This window comes from Diadema antillarum, unplaced genomic scaffold (assembly GCF_040938485.1).
Source record: "Diadema antillarum isolate AM-2024a unplaced genomic scaffold, OU_Dant_1.0 seq00000798_RagTag, whole genome shotgun sequence".
NCBI lineage: Eukaryota > Metazoa > Echinodermata > Echinoidea > Diadematoida > Diadematidae > Diadema > Diadema antillarum.
The window spans coordinates 2,945,967-2,964,018 of record NW_027271682.1 but is presented as its reverse complement, the minus strand read 5'-3'; the positions used below and the strand labels follow the sequence as shown (position 1 = coordinate 2,964,018).

Sequence of the window (18,052 nt, the reverse complement as noted above, 5' to 3'; positions counted from 1 at the left end):
TACTACATGTAGGTGTCTATCGGATCCCATAGAAACAGACCTTGATTTCCCTTTTTCATTTCAATTGGTGATGACATTTCTTGGATGAAGCTGTTATGAAAACTATTTGTATTTTGTCATTACTCCTAATAGCCATTTACACTGTGTTGAATGCGTTTTATACATCATCTGTAAAGAAAACACGTGCATTGTGAAACCCATTACCATGACTACCACATTAAAGACAGCAAACATTGTTTTCATAGTCTGGTATTGCAAAATACGATATTTATACAAGACCTTGTAGTACAAGTAGAATGGCGCCCCCAATGCAGTCTGTGGTTTCTGATAGGAATCAGTTGCATCAATATATTTATCTGTCAGAAAACAAAGAGACTTATACAGTGTGAGCCTAATCTTGTGTAGTGTTTTTGTCATATTGTATCAAAATCGGTACTCTTCATTTGTTTCTGTATTTAAATTAACCGAAAGTCTAATTCTGCATTTTTTTATTGGTGAGTAAATATCTGTAATAGAGAATAATTATGTTTGATACAATATCCATGCTTATATGTAAAAATGTTTGACAAACTTTTATTTTCAATGCAAATGCAGAATGTGTCCAGAGTGATCTCATCATGGTCACATGGTACAGACAGATTTTTAGTCTATTCCTGTGAGGAACTGCATTCATGAGACAAACTACCCCAAAGGTGTTTTACAGCATGCTTTACTGCAGGAGTCGTATCAGAGGCGATCCCTAACGTTAGGCCTCACACCCAGCCGAAGCTCCACCCAAACCCATAGCAAATGCTGTGACTCCTTATAACCTCAAATCTTCATCCCAGGGATATGACCAGTGCAGCAGTTTTCACCAACATGAATGTGACATCACTTGGCACAGTGCACTTTTATGTATACAACACTTGTCCTCTGTGCACATTTTCCTGAATGCATGAAGGAATAGTCGGTGTTCCCATCAAAAGGAGCAATTGATAGTAATGTGGAGTCAAAATGAAAACAGCATAGTGTGGTGGCTTTCGATCTGTCAGACAAACAGATGTAAACTCCCAGTTGATGCAAAATAAGCAGATTGCAGTGACGTGAATAATTGAGCGCTCAAGAACAACTGATATACATCACACTGCTCATGTAAATCACTGTAGCCTTCTCCTTTAGTACATTATACATCCTGCCCACTTAATCAAATCTGTGTAGTCTCCTATTCTCTTTGAAATGTTTGCATACATCAATGAAGTGTGCAACCCTGTACCCGATTGTAATGGTTTGGTTTGTTTTGCTTTGATTTGTTTTACTTTTAATGTTTACTTCTGATGTTGTCTGACGTTGAGTCTGACGTTGTTTAATTATTAAAGAGTGCATAGCATTTTGAATGTCCCTGGTACAGTTTATGCATTCATATGTTCAATGTATGAGTGGTTATTAACTTAATGGTATATGTAAATTAATCGATCTCCCTCCCTCTTGTTGTGAATTTTTCCCCCTTTCTTCGTAGTGGGGCACTCCCAGTCACTGCGAGAGAAGACAAGACCCAACACCATCGTTGCTACTTCCAGGCCATTCCAGCAGGTGAGACAAGTCCCCTTGATCTGCCCCACCCATTACATACAACCTCCACCTCCCCAGTTGTTCACTGTGCACACTGACGGGATGTTTGCTGTGCTCGGAACCCTTTGGTATCATTCTCATACGGAGTAGTAGCTTCAGGGATGCTATGGGGGAACAAATTTGTTTTAAAATGCATAAAGAAGAAGAAGAACAACAACAACAACAACAAAAGAGGTCATCAATTTGGATGCTGTAGAAATGGAGAGCTTGGTGTTGACTGATGAGTTAACTGTCCCTCTCCAAATTCACGCACACAAGTATGCAGTACCTTACAAATATGATGTCTTCTTCTTGTGTATTTTACACATACGCACTCTCCCAGACACTTCGGCCAGAATTCATGGCGGTGGTTTAAATCTAGTTCGTGGACTTTGCAAATGCAAATGTATGTCTATACATGTACATGTGTGTGATACATTGCATACGCCAACGGTAATCTGACAGTGAACACTCGCTGACACACGTATGGATGAGGTACATGTAGGGCCTACACATATTTTGCGCTTGTTTGAGACCATGGATTAAATCTAAACTGTGGTTTTGATTTAAACTATCTTTGGGAATCTTAATCTACATCCCCTGCCTCCCCGTCAATAAAAGTGTGCAATTCATACACCAGAAACTGTAATGATCCAAACCCTGGTTTTCTGATAATGTATGAGAGAATTTTGCAGCATCTATAGACTTAGCCAGGACTTGAGGCAGATATTGTTTCCCGTACTACAGCGCTGGAAGTGTATTTGTTTTTATCCGCCTGTGTTTGGTTTGTCTGCAAACATCTTCAGCGATAGAAGCAGATAGATATCTCATCATACTCTCCAAATGAACAGTGACAGTCCAAATTTTTATCAGCCTGTACATTAATGAAACTGGAAATGTCAGAGTTGCAATAGTACATGTGATTAAAACGGAGCAGTGGGATGATGAATATTCATGTCACCCTTGACCTCAGTATGTTGCCTCCTTTTGCTGTTCTCAAATCTATTTTGGTTTGGTTGTGTATTTTTTGTTGTTGTTGCTGCAGATGTCCTATGGTCAGCAGCAGGGCAGCACTCCAGATGTGAGGCCACCTCTGATATCCACTGCCAGGTACGACATCACCCGTAGATAACCCTTTAATCACCACTGACAGTTTATAACATCACTGTAATGAAGGACACAAGTCATGCCTTTGGCCCTGAAAAGGTTAAAGGAACATGTGAGGTGATTTCAGTGTTGAGGTGAATGAAACGAGTGCAGTGTAATGCACCAGTCTCGCTTGAGTGTAGACCATTACAGTGGTGCTGTGAAGTGAGGTACAGTTACCCTTTGAAAGGCACAGGCCTTTTTTTCCTTCCTTCTTTCCTATGTAGACATATATAATATGCATTTGTAAGACTTTTCCCATCTTTTTTTGATAACTGACTGCAGTCCATCTTTCTGTCTGATTGGGTGTTACTCTTCTGCTCAAACCATTCTGCCCTCATTCAGTTGAATTGAAATATTTTTCAAATCTTTGACTTTCCTTAATACACGTCCAATCTGTAACTTATAAAGCGTCGGCTTCTAACTTTCTTTACTGTCATAGTGTTTTTTTCTCCAATTTCGTCTTCCAGTTTATAATATTTCTTGTGACTGATATTTAGTTGAAAGACATAGAACTTTTTGTCTAACAGCTAACACACTAGGTAATGCTAACTGGTAATTACCTTTCTTTTAAATCATAATATGTTCCTTGTGAGCACATACATACATGCTGTACATACATTTTCATGTAAATATGTACATGTATGTGCATGCAGACATAGTTGTACATATATCATATATTCATATAGACAGCTGACAGACTCAACTGGGCAAAAAATATAGATAGGATGATAGATAGATAAATAGATAGAAAGATAGATAGCATAGCATAGATACCTGTAGATCGATAGATATATAGATACGAATAGACAGAGATATACGGGCGTTTTCTATTGCGCGTACTGTAGAAGATGTAGACTAGTGAAGAGTAGTGACTGTAGGAAGATAGATAGATTAAAAATGTTCACGTGTCATATTGTATTGTAAGCATCAAGAAAGACAAAAATAAGAAAAAAAAAGAAAAAAGTAGCAAAAAAGAAATGCAAGATTTCCTATCTCCATGATCAATCTATTCACTTTTTTTATTCATAGATCAGATGTGCTGTATCTTTAGATTGAATGTATGACATACATTGTACACGTACAGTGTGTATCTGACTCCCACAGGCTTGGCTTGCATTTTAAGTTACTGAATATGTCTCAAATGTGCCAACAATTTCCCCTCGTGATTTCCAAGTTAATAGTCATTTCCTCATTGACTGACTCTCGTCCGAAGATCAACTTTTGTGCCATGTAACATGATCGGCATGATTACTTGTTGCCAAATTTGTGATGAAGCCTCTTAAAGGTAGAATCCTCACTGCCAGATTCTCTTGCTGGGGTGATTTACTGAAGAAACATCCTCCTCTTTTGGAAGATATTTGATGCTGGCAGGGAAAATAGCAGGAAATTCAGTTAGAAATATTACTTTGCGCTAGACCAGGAGATAAATTTAGGCAAAATTTGAATCACCTTCTTTTGATGTCAGTTGCCAGTTGCATACATGTTGGGTTTTCTTAATAGATTGAGGGGGAGGGTCACTATTTTTGGAGTGTCTAACTTGAATCTCACTGGACTGAGTAAGATTAAGTCTGTTCCCACTTGGGATTATTAAATGATTTCAATGGTTTTACAGATATGGGGCGTCACGGTTAGTGGTAGAGAGTTCAGGAAAAGAAAATGATGCCAAAATTGTACAGAAAGTACATCTTTTTTCATTAAAAAAATCATCTTTCAACAACTATATAATTATGTCATTGCTCATGCCCCTACTTTTTGATTTTCAAAGATACTAGTAGATTTTGTTTTATAGATGAACTTTCTCTTTATAAGTCTTTCTGCCAAATGTCTTTGCTTGATCTTACCGGATGTATTCATTTGTAGTAAATGCTGGCAAGGAAAATTCATCTTTGCAGTTAGAGAGTACTAGTACATATATTTTCACAGAAGCCAGTCTATGCTTTGTAAAATCTTCGATGGGCAAAATGTGAAAGACTGAATTAGTCAGTATGCAAGACTTCTTACTGCAATAAATGTAACCCCCCCAAAAAAAATGTGAATTAGTATATTGTGACAGAGTTCATTCTGCCCTATTCTTTCCAAGTGCCATCTCATGTACAAATTCTGGTAAAAAGTGTCATTTTACTTGCAAATACTATCATTGCATTTTATGTGACAGCAGGTTGTTCCTTTTTTCTTTTCTTTTTGTAACTGGAAATTGTAGCCAAATAGAATGTAGCAAGTACAATTTGTACTAACCCATTACCTTGCTAGTCATACTAGGAGGGATCTATTTGTAGATATCATTAGTCAGAAGCCTATTTATAGTTTTTCAAGTACAATGGGATTATGATGCTGTTATATATTACTTTTTGAGAGAATAAAAGGGGCAGAATATGGTTACTTTTGCCTTGTGGTTATCACAACCACAACTTATCCCTCAAACACGTCACTGGCTCAACAATAGTGATCCACACAAACAAAAAGAAATGCAATCAACGTTACTAGAGAAATAAATCTAACATGAGTCATTCAGATATGTCTGATGACATGTCATTTTTTTTTTATTAAGATACAAAATTCCACAAATACTAATGGCATTTTTGGCTCTGTGCCAATAAAATGAAGTACCGTGTTCATACTGCATATTTAACTTGTAATCTGGTCATGTTAATGAGAACAGATTTAAAAACAATGAGAACAGTTTTAATTGTGTATAGTGAAAAGGATAGCATGTCGCTTAGATCGTTTGTGGGTTGTTTTTTTTTTTCTGACCAAATATTGTAGAAGTAATGTTCATTTTTGAGAATCTTACCAAATGTGAATTTAGAAAGTGTGAACTTGCTTGACACAATATTAATGATCTACGGTCTTTGTGTGCTTTTTCATATCAACAAGATAGTCAGCAAATGAAATGGCAAAGTGTAATCAGTAGACTAATCAGAATCAGTCATTTCATTTCCTTGATAAAAAATGGCTTGTGATACTAAAACAAAAAGAAAAATGCTTTACTGACATTACTTAGGAAAATGTGTCTTGAAACCATTATGTTGTGTTCTGATCAGCGATGATTCACAAGACATATCCAAAATACTTGTTTGAACACATCTCCTAGAGTTCAGTAACTCTGACGAGCAAAGTATTTCTGCAATTTTTCAGCATTTAATGTGGTGATGTGAATGTACTGGCTAGGCCAGCAAATGAGAATTTGGGATGAGCTTATGATATTCACTCATTCTGAAGTATGTGTTGCATTTGAATTTGTTAGAGAGCATTGTACTGTAGTCTCATACAGCAGATGCAGCAAGCTTGACCTCAAACGTAGTGGTAACATTGAACTAACAGCACATTGTGACTGATCCTTATGTAAGCTAACCTTTCTTTTGTTTGTCCATACCTGTCCTGCCCCTGCCCCTGCCCCGGCCCCTGCCCCTGCCCCTGCCCCACCCCACCCCCACCCCCACCCCCACCCTTCCCACTCTACTTGTCCCTAATCCTGTAACTCTTGCATTACTTCTGCAACTCCCTGACAAACTAATCCCACATCATACCATATCTTTCACTATCCTCTTGCTGTACTGATACACTTCTACTATTCTCCCTCTCATCACACGCGTCCCTGCTTTCACTCGCCCCCCTCCCCCATCCATCCCTACCCCTTGATAAGCCCTGCCCCTCACCCCTGCCCCTCCCCTTCCTATCCCACCAGCTATGAGCTGGGCAAGTGGCACTGGAACAGGGTCGCCATAAAATTAGGGGTCAAGTAAGTTCCTTTGGGCATGTATCGTTTGTACTCACTAATGACTTGTACAATTTATGATTTCTCTAACTTAGCATGTCAATGTCACTTTAACATTCTGTTGTGTGTCTTTGTGAGTATTTGTGTATATGTGTTTGTGTGTGTATATTGATTTTCCCCCTTCCCCCTTTTGCTGTGAAAGGCTCTCAGATAATGAAGTTGAATTATTTGTGCAAATTGAGACCTCTTGAAGCAATATGTGTGGCATGGCAAACGTTTTCTGTCCTTGGTTTAAAAAGAAAAAGGAAGAAAAAAAAAAGGTCATCAAGGTTTTGGTTTTGGCTTTCAGTCATCTGAATTGCTTACGTGTTGTGTCTAGGAGTTTTCGCATTGAGTGTTGTATTTTGCCTAATGATTTACTGGATAGCAGCCAATGTAAATGAGATCTTATTTCAGTTTTGTAGCATCATGGTTTTAATGTATTTAAAGCTGTATTCCACCTTTAAGCTCTCCTTTCTTTCTTTTTTTTTGGTAGCTCTTTCAAGTCGCAATTTTGTGCTTTGTGAAGATTTGATCCTTTTTATGGATGTGAGATAGTGAGCCGTTGATCAAGTTATTTAGAGGAGTATGGAGGTTGTAATAGAGAATGCCTGCACTTGTTGCATGTCCTTCAGACTAACATGGAGGCAAAAGCCATCTTTAATTCCCTTTGCATGCTCTGTCGCCCTCTGTAGGTGTAGTTCATTGCACAGCTCAGATGATACACATTATGAACATATGTGACCGTGCACCTCAAAACGAACATAAAGTCGCACACACTGATTTTGCGTGAGGACTGAAAACAAGTGAAATGGGTCAACCTAGCCGAACTTGACTTTTTAATATTTTCTGAAAGAGCAGGTCGTCTTTTACATTATGCTAAAATTTGGTGTCATAAAACGGGCAGGAAAGTCTGTTTTTTAGCAGTTTATCTCGAACATTTTTGATAGAATAGTGTGATTAGGTGTGTCTTCAGAATCCCTTTTTCATTTCTGAAAAACCTTGTCCACACTCTTCACTTTCAACTCTAATGACTTTTGAAAGGATAGTGCTAGTGCTTTGAAAGTTGGCATTAATTATGGACAGAATGTGTTAATGAGGCATGTTTAATTTCAGTTTAATCTGATAATCCCTTCATTGTTGTTACTCCAGTGGTTTACTTCCTGTTTTTTGTCCCATTCATCGCACAGCCAGCACGGTTTGGTAAAGATTAAGCGCTTGAATAGACACTGTACTTCAAAGCCTCTTTTCTCAGTTCCCACTTTTTCTGAGGTTGTGCTTTCTTTCCAATATTTAGATAGGTTAGGAGAGTCCATTTGATTTGGGTTATACATCATTTTAAAGCTTAAAGTCTGCTCTTTTAGAATATGGTCTTAACTAAAAATTCATGTCTGGCGACTTTTTGTTTGTTTTGAGGTGCACTGTCACATATGTGACCTGTTGCCATATTACTCTCAAAATGTCAGAAGCCCTAAAGCTTAGAAGCAAAATATTAGATAAGGTGATCTTGATGGGGAAAAATAAATTTGGAGGTTTGTTCAAAAAAGAAAAAAGAAGAATATGAGGTATTTTATGGACTTCCTGGATGAATTTCAAAGTTTGAGATGTTTCAAATTTAAACTGTTCACAGTGGTTTGAATTGGCCCATGCCTTATCTTCTGTACTCTTGACTACATTGCTCTAAACTGTCATGGCGAACTGTCTTCCTATTCTGTGTAGTAGGTGTTTGTTTGTTTGTTTGTTTAGATAGAATAGGACAATTAAGAAAAACTTATTGTACATTCCAGAGAATTTGAAATATAAGAAAATCAGAAAAACTATAGTTTGTAAACTTTATTTGGCTTTTGTGTTGGCTGGTCACATATGGTGAGTGATGCGCACAAATACACACCACACCAAACCACATCTTACCACACCACTCCACACACCACCATTCAGACACCACAAAAAAAAAAGTTGCAATATCCGAAGGCATGTTCCAAAGTTTTATGTGGCAATTTTATCTCACCACAAAGTTACCTGTGAGCAAGTGTGCTCTTTTTTTTCAAGATCTTTTCCACAAACAGACTTTTTCCGTGCACTTTGTTCATTATGTACAGTTTAAATGACCCCTCTTTTACATACAATAAGAAAAAGTCTTAATATGATTCATGAGAATTGTTCTTTTTTTCTTAAGTGCTGTAAGCATGGGATAGTCAGAGTGCTAAATACCCATGAATAATGTTATTCTTTTCAGAAATTAGCTTAAAACACAAGCATACACTGACAGATACATGTACATAAGTGTAGATTTGCTTTTGGGCTGCTTACAGGCACATGCAGATCTATACAATGCTTGTATTAAAAAGTTGTCTCTTTGTTCTTGTCCTGTAAGGATGGAATGTTTATTTTGGAGTAAAAAGAAATAAATTTTTGTTGATAGAATAGCACTAAAAAAAAAAAAACCTAAAAGAGCACACCCTTTATTTCTTTCTTTCTCATATACCCCATGCCCCAGGGCTCAACTCTTATTCGTTCAAAGTTATTTAGTATTACAACAAAACTTCCAAATTCCAAATACAGTACGTCATCACTTAATTTGTCCCAGTTTGACATCAGTGTAAAAAAAGAACACACAAAAAAAAATGTTGCTCGTGATTGTCAACTGTGTGGATTTTAAACCACAGAGAGCCATTGGTTCTATTCAGGCCAGTTTCCTGTTGATTCTAATTTGGGTTTCCTGCTAGCCCCCATGCAGGAGTGAACTGCCCCATATAAAAGGGCAATGAGATAATTTGGGAAATATATATGCCTGTGGTTAATGGTGGGAGATTTCCTATAGGGTGAATATTTATGTCCAAACTCTGTAACAGCTTCCCCCCCCCCCCCCACTCCTAATGGAGAGCCATCGTCATTTTAGTAATTATAGCTACTTTACATGTATATATATATATATATATATATACACTTGTGTGTATATATATATATATATATATATATATATATATATATATATATATAAGCATTCCTTAAATTCCTTTGTCAAATAGATAGAATCATGACAATATTGTACTTTGGAACTGTAATCAAAGCTGCCATATAGGCACCAGTATCTGTATCCATACCCCACCATAGAAGCAAAGGGAGGTATTCTTTATATTTGCATCCCATGACACTTGTCATTGTTTTTATTACATCATCTCTCTTCTCCTAATCCTCATTTATATTTCCACTTAAGTTGATTATGTACATTCATCAGTCATGAGATTACACATATGACAAATCGACATATGTACATGTATCTGTCAGAAGCAGTCACCAAGTGTTACAGAATTTCTCTTGTTATGAAGAGAATCAACCAGCCACTCCTTACTTCCAGTACTTCCATACATGTACTTGTATGTTTAAGTTGTTTGAGATATTAAACAGAGTGAAATCAGACCGACAGAATGGTATGGAGTTTCATGGAAATTGAACGTAAAATACGAAAGTTATGGAATTCCAAAGTTTTGCATGCTTTCACCAAACTCTTTTCCCCCTAGAGGTCATTGTGGCTAAGTTAGTGCAAGACTGTAAGAATTTGATGGGAAGGATACATCTCATTCTTATTGTTTTCATGTCAAGATAAGAATTATGTAGTGTAGATTTGTGCACAAATTGAAAAGAGAGGTGCTTATTGATGACACCATCAAGTCTGCTTTAAAGGTGAATACGTTGGCGCAACTAATGTCAGTGATCTGTGGAAACAAAGGAAAATCTCCATAACTTTTCCATGTAGGTGTGACTCTCCTGAAACAGCTACCATTCTATCTGTCTGATTTTACTGATTGTGTTCATTAAAGCCAGCTTTTATGCATGCCTGACTGACTGTAAATCCCTTCTTTGATTCGGACAAAAATATGAAAACAACCCGCACTCGTGAGTCACAATTGTCTTTACGATCACAATGAACCGAATCTACCATGAGGGACAGAAAAGCATGCACTCGCCTAATCCAAAATAGAACTACTCCTCACTTTTCTTTTCTTTTTTCTTTTTTTCCAGCAAGCCCCTTTTGTTTGACCTTTGCTTGCTTTTTAGGCCAGTCTGCCATTCTTTCCGTAATTGTTGTACTGCAGCATCACATCCTTACCTCACACGGCTAGCCTTTTGCTGTGTGGCGAAATTCTTGCATGATTGCTCTTAGCATGCAGTGACTGTCAAAGAAGTATAGTACAGTAGTGCATATTTTCATACCATTTGATAATTGTTTTGAGTTTCATTTCAAAGGCAGATGTCACCTACCTAAGCAAAAAAAAAAATGAAATAATATTTTTTTTTTAACGTGCCTGCAGTATTTCATTGTTAGCAGTTCTAGTAAACTTGAGATGGGGTATGTTTGTACTAAATTCTTCTATGCTGCCCCCCCCCCCCAAAAAAAAAAAAAAACTTAGAGAAAATAATTCTATGTGTAAGTGAAGTATGTACCATTCAAGTTTGTCTTCACTGAAGTCAGACATATCTGAGTGGTATATGTTTATGAAGAGAAACTGAAAAAACAGTAATAGTTAAAAGTTCAAAGGTATTCATTTCTATAAGAACACTAGTATAAAAAAGCATTTATTTCAGTGAACATGTATGGCATCAAATGAACTTTGATGATACGAGTTCATTACTAGGCCATCTACGTGTAGTCCAGAAGGTAAATGTTATAGCAAGTTCTATCATCACAGATTCTTTTACCTGTAGATATGCTGCAGTTTGCATGACAAATACCACTTCTAATGCATGCAATAACTGTGTGAGTATTAGTTTATGTGTAAAGTGAATGATTGCTTGAGAGTAGTGATTAAAAAAAAGTTTGTGCTTATGTTCATTCTGTTCCTATGAATACTTTAATGCACCATTTGCAGCGTGTGCATTTTTTCCTCTCTCTCTATACCAAGGTAATCTGGCCGAGTGTTTTGTTGTCCACTGTGACAGAGATTAAACATACTGTACCCTCAAGCGTTCTCCGTAGTATCAGATCTCACTGTGTATGCCTTTTTTTCATATGACTTGGGAGTGAAATAAACACAATGTTCGTGTCTAGGAGACACATGAGTAGCATGTTTAGGAGGAAAAACTTGGCTCTTTGACACCCTGTTTCCGCGTAGTTTTTTCTTCTCCAGGTACATTGTAGATTACTAGCCTTGGCAGCGGTAATCTAACCCTCTACAAAGACCCCATCTTTAGATATCATGGTAGGTCAGCAGAGCAGACATGTAGCATGGGGACAAAGGGGGAAAAAGAAAACAAATGATAAAACAAAATCCGAAACTGACATCAAGCTAGGGAAAACCCAATCTTCTTGTGTGCTTGCCAAGCAAAGAGTGCCCTCGCTGCCACAAGAGAGCCATTTCGTGTTGAGCTGCTCATACTTGATATATCAAAAGCCAGTAAGGTTACTGTCTGAACCCTGCTCTTATTCCAAGGGTGTCTCATGCTTTTTTACCATGGAATATGTGTCCCTACTGTCAGCTGTGTTGGGGCACTAGGTGGACACATCAATAGCGAAGCATAAACCAGACCCCAGGATCCAAATGCAGTTTATTTATTGCCTCGTAAAAGGTATATGGACTTGAAGCTCATCTGGGGCGCTCCATATGTTGCCCCACTGGGATGGATACAATATGAACACTTGATCTCTGCATAACTTGACCTCTGCCACTGGACCAATTATATCCTGGGATATTTCTAGCTACATAACTATCCCACCCCCCTCCCCCCAATTCCACAGTGGCTAATATAAAACTACCTCGTTTTATATGCCTCATTGTGATATATATGCCACTGCACTCTGAAATACCCCCCATGTTTGTGCTGGAGTAAAGTGAGTAAGGGTTAGGAATGAGTCCATGTTAAAGTTAGGGTCCCCTTCAAAAGCTTGATGTGCTGGTGGTGCTTGGTGGTGACGCACCTCTAGGATGCCAGGTGGGGAACAGGTCTGATGCTTCACCGACGGCAGAGAATGGATGACGAAGCCTCGAAAGTCAACAGAAGGCCGTCCTGTGCAGCTAAACAAAATCTCCTATTCACCCACGGCAACAAACCCGCTGGTGTTTTCATCCTCTTTCTTATGCGCTAAAAAAAAAAAGTTTGGCATATTTGTTGTTGTTGCCTTTTTTTTCAATGCGGTGATCATGTATGTTTGCCTATCGACTGACACACTGTTGGATGTCTCGTAAACGGCACATAAGACGGATCCCAATGTGCACTGGCTCAAATCTTGGCACCACGTTATTAACTGTCTGGAGCTGTTGTGTTGATATCCATTGGACTGTAGACCATGAGATATTTCTAAACTTGCCTCCTGGTCCCAGTACTCTGTGTGTCAGCCATCCTATTTCAGTTGGATTCTGATCTTGTTTGTGCACCCCCCTTTTTTTTTCTATTGAGTCTTCACTAATAACCTGTTGATCTGTGTGCGGAGAACTTACCCCATTCTTGGGAATGTTTACCTTTACACATACAACCTGTGCTCCACACAATTGGTCTTTGAACTGCACTGCCTCAACGCCAGTTTTCAAAGTCAGCGTGCTCGCTCTGCACAAATTGTTCCTTGGCTCTACTTTTGTCATCGATACAGCTTAAATGACATTTCATTTTATTTATTTTTTTCCTTTGGAACTGCACCGCAGACCCTAGTCAAATCGCCAACATTCATACAGTGTGTATGAAATCTGCAGAGATTTTTTCGCATGCAATGTTGTAGAGTGGCGTGCACCTTGCTGTGGTAACAAATGCCTGCCAGAATGGTGAAAAATATTGGGAGTATGTTGCACGTGCCGCGACTGTCAAACCATCTCTCCTTCTCGTTTGATAACATTGCTACTCTTGGTATTGGCAGGACCATCGAGGAGAATGAAGAAAACGACGGCGGACCGGGCAGCCCACCCAAGCAAGGGTAAGCAAGAATTCTTTCCCCCGTACTTTTTGTTTGTATGCGAGGATGTCCACTGATGGATCATCCTATATTGATTGCTTTGTCACCCACATCATCTGTCTGTCTCCCTCTCTCTTACTTCCTCTAAACCATTTTCATCTGCCAGTTTTTAATCCAGCTAGTACTATATATATTTCCATCCATCAATCTATCTTGTTCATTTCACTTATTTCTTATAAAATTCATTGTCATTTCTTATTTCACCAGTTTGATTAAAAAAAAAGAGTTGCCAAAAAGAAAATATCCAAAGGAATTAAGAATGACAAAAAAGTTACAAAGAATAAGCAAACAAGCATGTACACTGTACTTACATGTCTACAAAATGAACGTTGATTTTTTTTTTTTCTCTCTAGTTGTATAGTTTACATGTTACTACTGATATCTTTTGTTATTCTGATATTCTGTCCTGTATACCTGTTGCTGCTTTGAAATTTGGGTTTTTAGTCTATCATATACTTATCTATCTCTCAGTCTCCTTCTTGATGTGTTTCCTTCCAAGCCTCCTCCACCTCCCTCTCCCCTCCTTCTCCCCTTCTGTCAATCAATCAATTGCTGTTGTCCTTACCGGAGAAAATGTTAATTCTTAGCTATCACACATGATATGCAATGTCATCGGTACAGTCACATTGAATAGATTCCAGACATTCTGGAATTATAGCCAATGTATTTTACAAATAAAGTTACGTATGTTACATAAACTGATTATCGTATAGGCCTAGTTTTTTGATAGTGATATCCAAGTATCTCTTCCTCCAAAACTGTATCATAATTCAGGTACCAGTGAATCACACTTGAAGTTAATGCGAAGAGCTTAATGGAGTTGATTAAACCAGCAATCTGTACAGTCATTTTACCAGAAAATCGATATTTCATTTTACAAGGATTATGTAAAACTATTCAATTTGTGGTTTAAGAAGAGTGAAATACTCATGTCAACCTTAAGAATTGTTATTGAAATTCTTTAGTCCTAAAACATGGGTGGGCAGTAATGAATTTAAAAAAGTCATATTAGAAAAGTAAGCTGAAATGCTGTACCCTAGAGCTGTTCAAGAAATCTGCACGGGACATAGTACATGTAGTACAGCCACGTCTTTTACAGTCTTCAATAACAGTCGCTTTACCAGCTTTTGTCATGTACCTGTGTATAACATGAAAACAGGCCTGGAGGATTATTTCGGGGGGTGAATGATTTGTTGATCGTGGGAAAAAGTTTGTTGAAAGGATCGGAAGACCTACACGTACACACTTTGTACTTCTTCCATCTCGTATAGAAGCCTATGGGAGGTGGTGAATAGCATTAAAATTCTTGGCATACCGCAGGCATTGACGAATTTCACCCCGACACACAAACGCTCAAGTCCCCAGTGCAAAGTGGCTTTGTGAAGTGGGTGGTTTGCTGGTAGCAAATTTATTAATAATGGAATGGAGCACTGATTGTGAAGAAGTAGTACAGCAATAAAAAGTTCATAGAAGTTGGACACCAGATCTTAGATTCCGTTTTTAGCTCACCTGAGCCAAAGGCTCAAGTGAGCTATTGCGATCGCCCTTCGTCCGGCGTCCGTCGTCCGTCGTCCGTCGTCCGTCGTCCGTCGTCCGTCGTGCGTCGTGCGTCGTGCGTAAACTTTTTACATTTTCATCTTCTTCTTGAAAACCCCAAGACCGATTTTCATCAAACTTGGCAGGTAGCATCCCTAGGGGGTTAGGAACTCAATTTGTTAAAATGGGCACCATGCCCCACCCAGGGGGCCCCCATGGGGGCCCAAACCCCCCAAAATTAAGGAATCTGTAAAAATCTTCTTCTCTAGAACCAGAAGTGATAGAGCTAAGTTAATACTATGAGTTAGTACATTGATGACTGTAGTTTCAAGTTTGTTCATGGCAGAATCAGGGGTGCCCCCCTTGGGACCCAGGGGAGGGGGGTGGGGAGGGGTTCTAATGGGGCCTAAATTGTACATTTTCATCTTCTTCTTAAGAATCCCATGACCCATTTTCACCAAACTTGGCAGCTAGCATCCCTAGGGGGTTAGGAACCCAATTTGTTAAAATGGGCACCATGCCCCACCCAGGGGGCCCCAGGGGGCCCAAACCCCCCAAAATTAAGGAATCTGTAAAAATCTTCTTCTCTAGAACCTTAAGTGATAGAGCTAAGTTAATACTATGAGTTTGTACATTAATGACTGTAGTTTCAAGTTTGTTCATGGCAGAATCAGGGGTGCCCCCCTTGGGACCCAGGGGAGGGGGGTGAGGAGGGATCCTAATGGGGCCTAAATTGTACATTTTTATCTTCTTGAGAACCCCATGACCCATTTTCACCAAACTTGGCAGGTAGCATCCCTAAGGGGTTAGGATCTCAATTTGTTAAAATGGGCACCATGCCCCACCCAGGGGGCCCCCGGGGGGGCCCACACACCCAAAATGAAGGAATCTTTTAAAATCTTCTCTAGTATCAGAAGTTATAGAGCTAAGATAATACTATGAGTGAGTACATTAATGACTGTAGTTTCAAGTTTGTTCATAGGAGATCCAGGGGTGCCCCTCGGGGAGGGGGGGGGGTGGTTGGGAAGGTCCAAATGGGGGCCTAAATTGTACATTTTCATCTTCTTCCTGAAAACCTCATGATGGATTTTCGTCAAACTTGGCAAGTAGCATCCCTAGGGGATCAGGATCACAATTTATCAAAATGAGCACCATGCCCCACCCAGAGGGCCCCAGGGGGTCCCAATCCCCCCAAATTAAGGAATCTTTAAAAAAAATGGGACCTTATTGTACATTTTCATCTTCTACTTGAGAGTGCCTGGTCAAATTTTGGTAGAGCTGTGAATAATTTAGATTAGTGACTGCGTGAAAGGTGAACTTGCGATACTCAGGTGAGCGCTAGACCCGCGGGTCTCTTGTCTAACTTCTTTTCTGCTTCCATCTTGCAGATCCTATTTCTTCTCTGTTCTCTTCTATCTTCCTTTTTTTCCATCGTTACCCCTCCTCTCCTCCTCCTCCTCCTCCTCCACCTCCACTTCCATTTTTGTCCAATCTATGTATGCTCACCATAAGTTGATATTAGTCCACACTGACTTGAAATTGATTGAATTAAGCAAAAATATCACTAAAGTAAAAACTTTTTTTTCTGATCATTGGGCAAGTACTGAGGTGTTATGATACACCTCCATGGTTAGGGAAAATCCAATTCATTCTTTCCTCAAGGACATGTGTAGGAGAGGTTGAAAGGGGGTCACTGCAGACCGAACGAAGAGTTTAGTGATTATCTATAGCTATCTTTCCCCTATAGATGACAACAAATTGCAATAATTATCGAACATGTCCCAGAGGTGTCCATTTTTATTTTTTTTTTGGGGGGGGGGGGGGCATCCTAGACTTTCAGAGTATGAAGAAATTCTACTTTTGCTAAATTGAAAGGCCAAGCTATATGATATATTCCACCATCATGATCAACTGATTTTATAACAGAACACTGGGAAGGAATGTTAAAAACAAATATGTCAATCATTTCTTCCAGTTGTTTGGGAAAGTTATGATACCATGTAAGCCAAATGTCAGTGAAGTTTAATGAAGCACTGATGTGTTTTAGTAGCTGCCTACAACTTACTGGTACTGGTATGTTTTTAAAGGGAGGAATGGTGCAATTAATTGACTTCAGCAGCAGATTTTTATCTTTAGATTTCTGTTTAAATAAGACTTTGAATCATGTTCCTGTGTACAATGTAAATACACTGTTCAGTAGTTTATGGCTACAACTCTTTTAAGATGTAGAGTTAATCTGTGACTGAGTAGGGTACAGCCCGAAGATTAGGGGCGTTACAATTTACTGCAGAGAACACCTGTAGGGCCCTAAATGTACATGTAGATCATATTTTGATATGTGTTGCACTGGGGATTAGATAAGTGCAGTGTCAGGTGTGGATTGTGTGTTCCTATCTGTGTATTAGCTGACTAGTTTCTTTGTGTCTGTCTGTCTGTCTGTCTAGATTCACAGCCAAACATATAATTATGTTTTATAAGGTGTACTTACATGGTTTACCTTGTTTTTGTCTGTACTGTCAAAATGAAGCTACAATGTATTGAAAGAAAAAAAAAAACACAAAACAACATATACATTGTAAATTTTCTTTATGTTTGAAATGTATGTAATGCAATCATTACATTTTGATTCCCCGTGTCAAAGTCATCTAACCTGATCGATCACGTAAAAACAAATAATTGCGAGTGCAAAAATGTACACATTAACAGTATACTTGATTTATGAAAATGGACCAGAAAATAAGATGCATTTCAGGTTGTGTACATGTCTGTATATTGAAATGCAACATGGAACAAGTCATGTGATTGAAATATCTCCTCTGCTCAGATTGGTAGCTTTGATCTTGTAAATATTCATGTACGTGGAGTGTGAGAAAATGATATGAGGTATTTGATCTAAGATAAAGTTTGGGGACAGTGGAAATACGTGCCATGCATTTTTGGCCTCATTAAAGATAAGCCATCTCCGTGTCCCATCATTTCACAAAGATCTTATCAGCTATTAAAAGTGTTGATTGCAAGCATGAAAGCACAAAGTGTACAAGTTCAAATATTTGTGGAATCATGTAGAACTACTGAAGCCTGTA

General features: G+C 38.6%; 1 protein-coding gene across 1 annotated transcript in view; it reads left to right on the top strand.

Annotated features, from left to right (window-relative positions):
• LOC139739399 (uncharacterized) overlaps window positions 1–18,052 on the top strand; it is a 257,483-nt gene that overhangs the window by 208,331 nt on the left and 31,100 nt on the right. Inside the window, exons 24-27 of the mRNA XM_071650020.1 lie at window positions 1,496–1,569; window positions 2,633–2,697; window positions 6,422–6,475; window positions 13,338–13,394. Coding sequence (XP_071506121.1) covers window positions 1,496–1,569; window positions 2,633–2,697; window positions 6,422–6,475; window positions 13,338–13,394 — 250 coding nt within the window. The remainder of the gene's footprint in view (window positions 1–1,495; window positions 1,570–2,632; window positions 2,698–6,421; window positions 6,476–13,337; window positions 13,395–18,052) is intronic.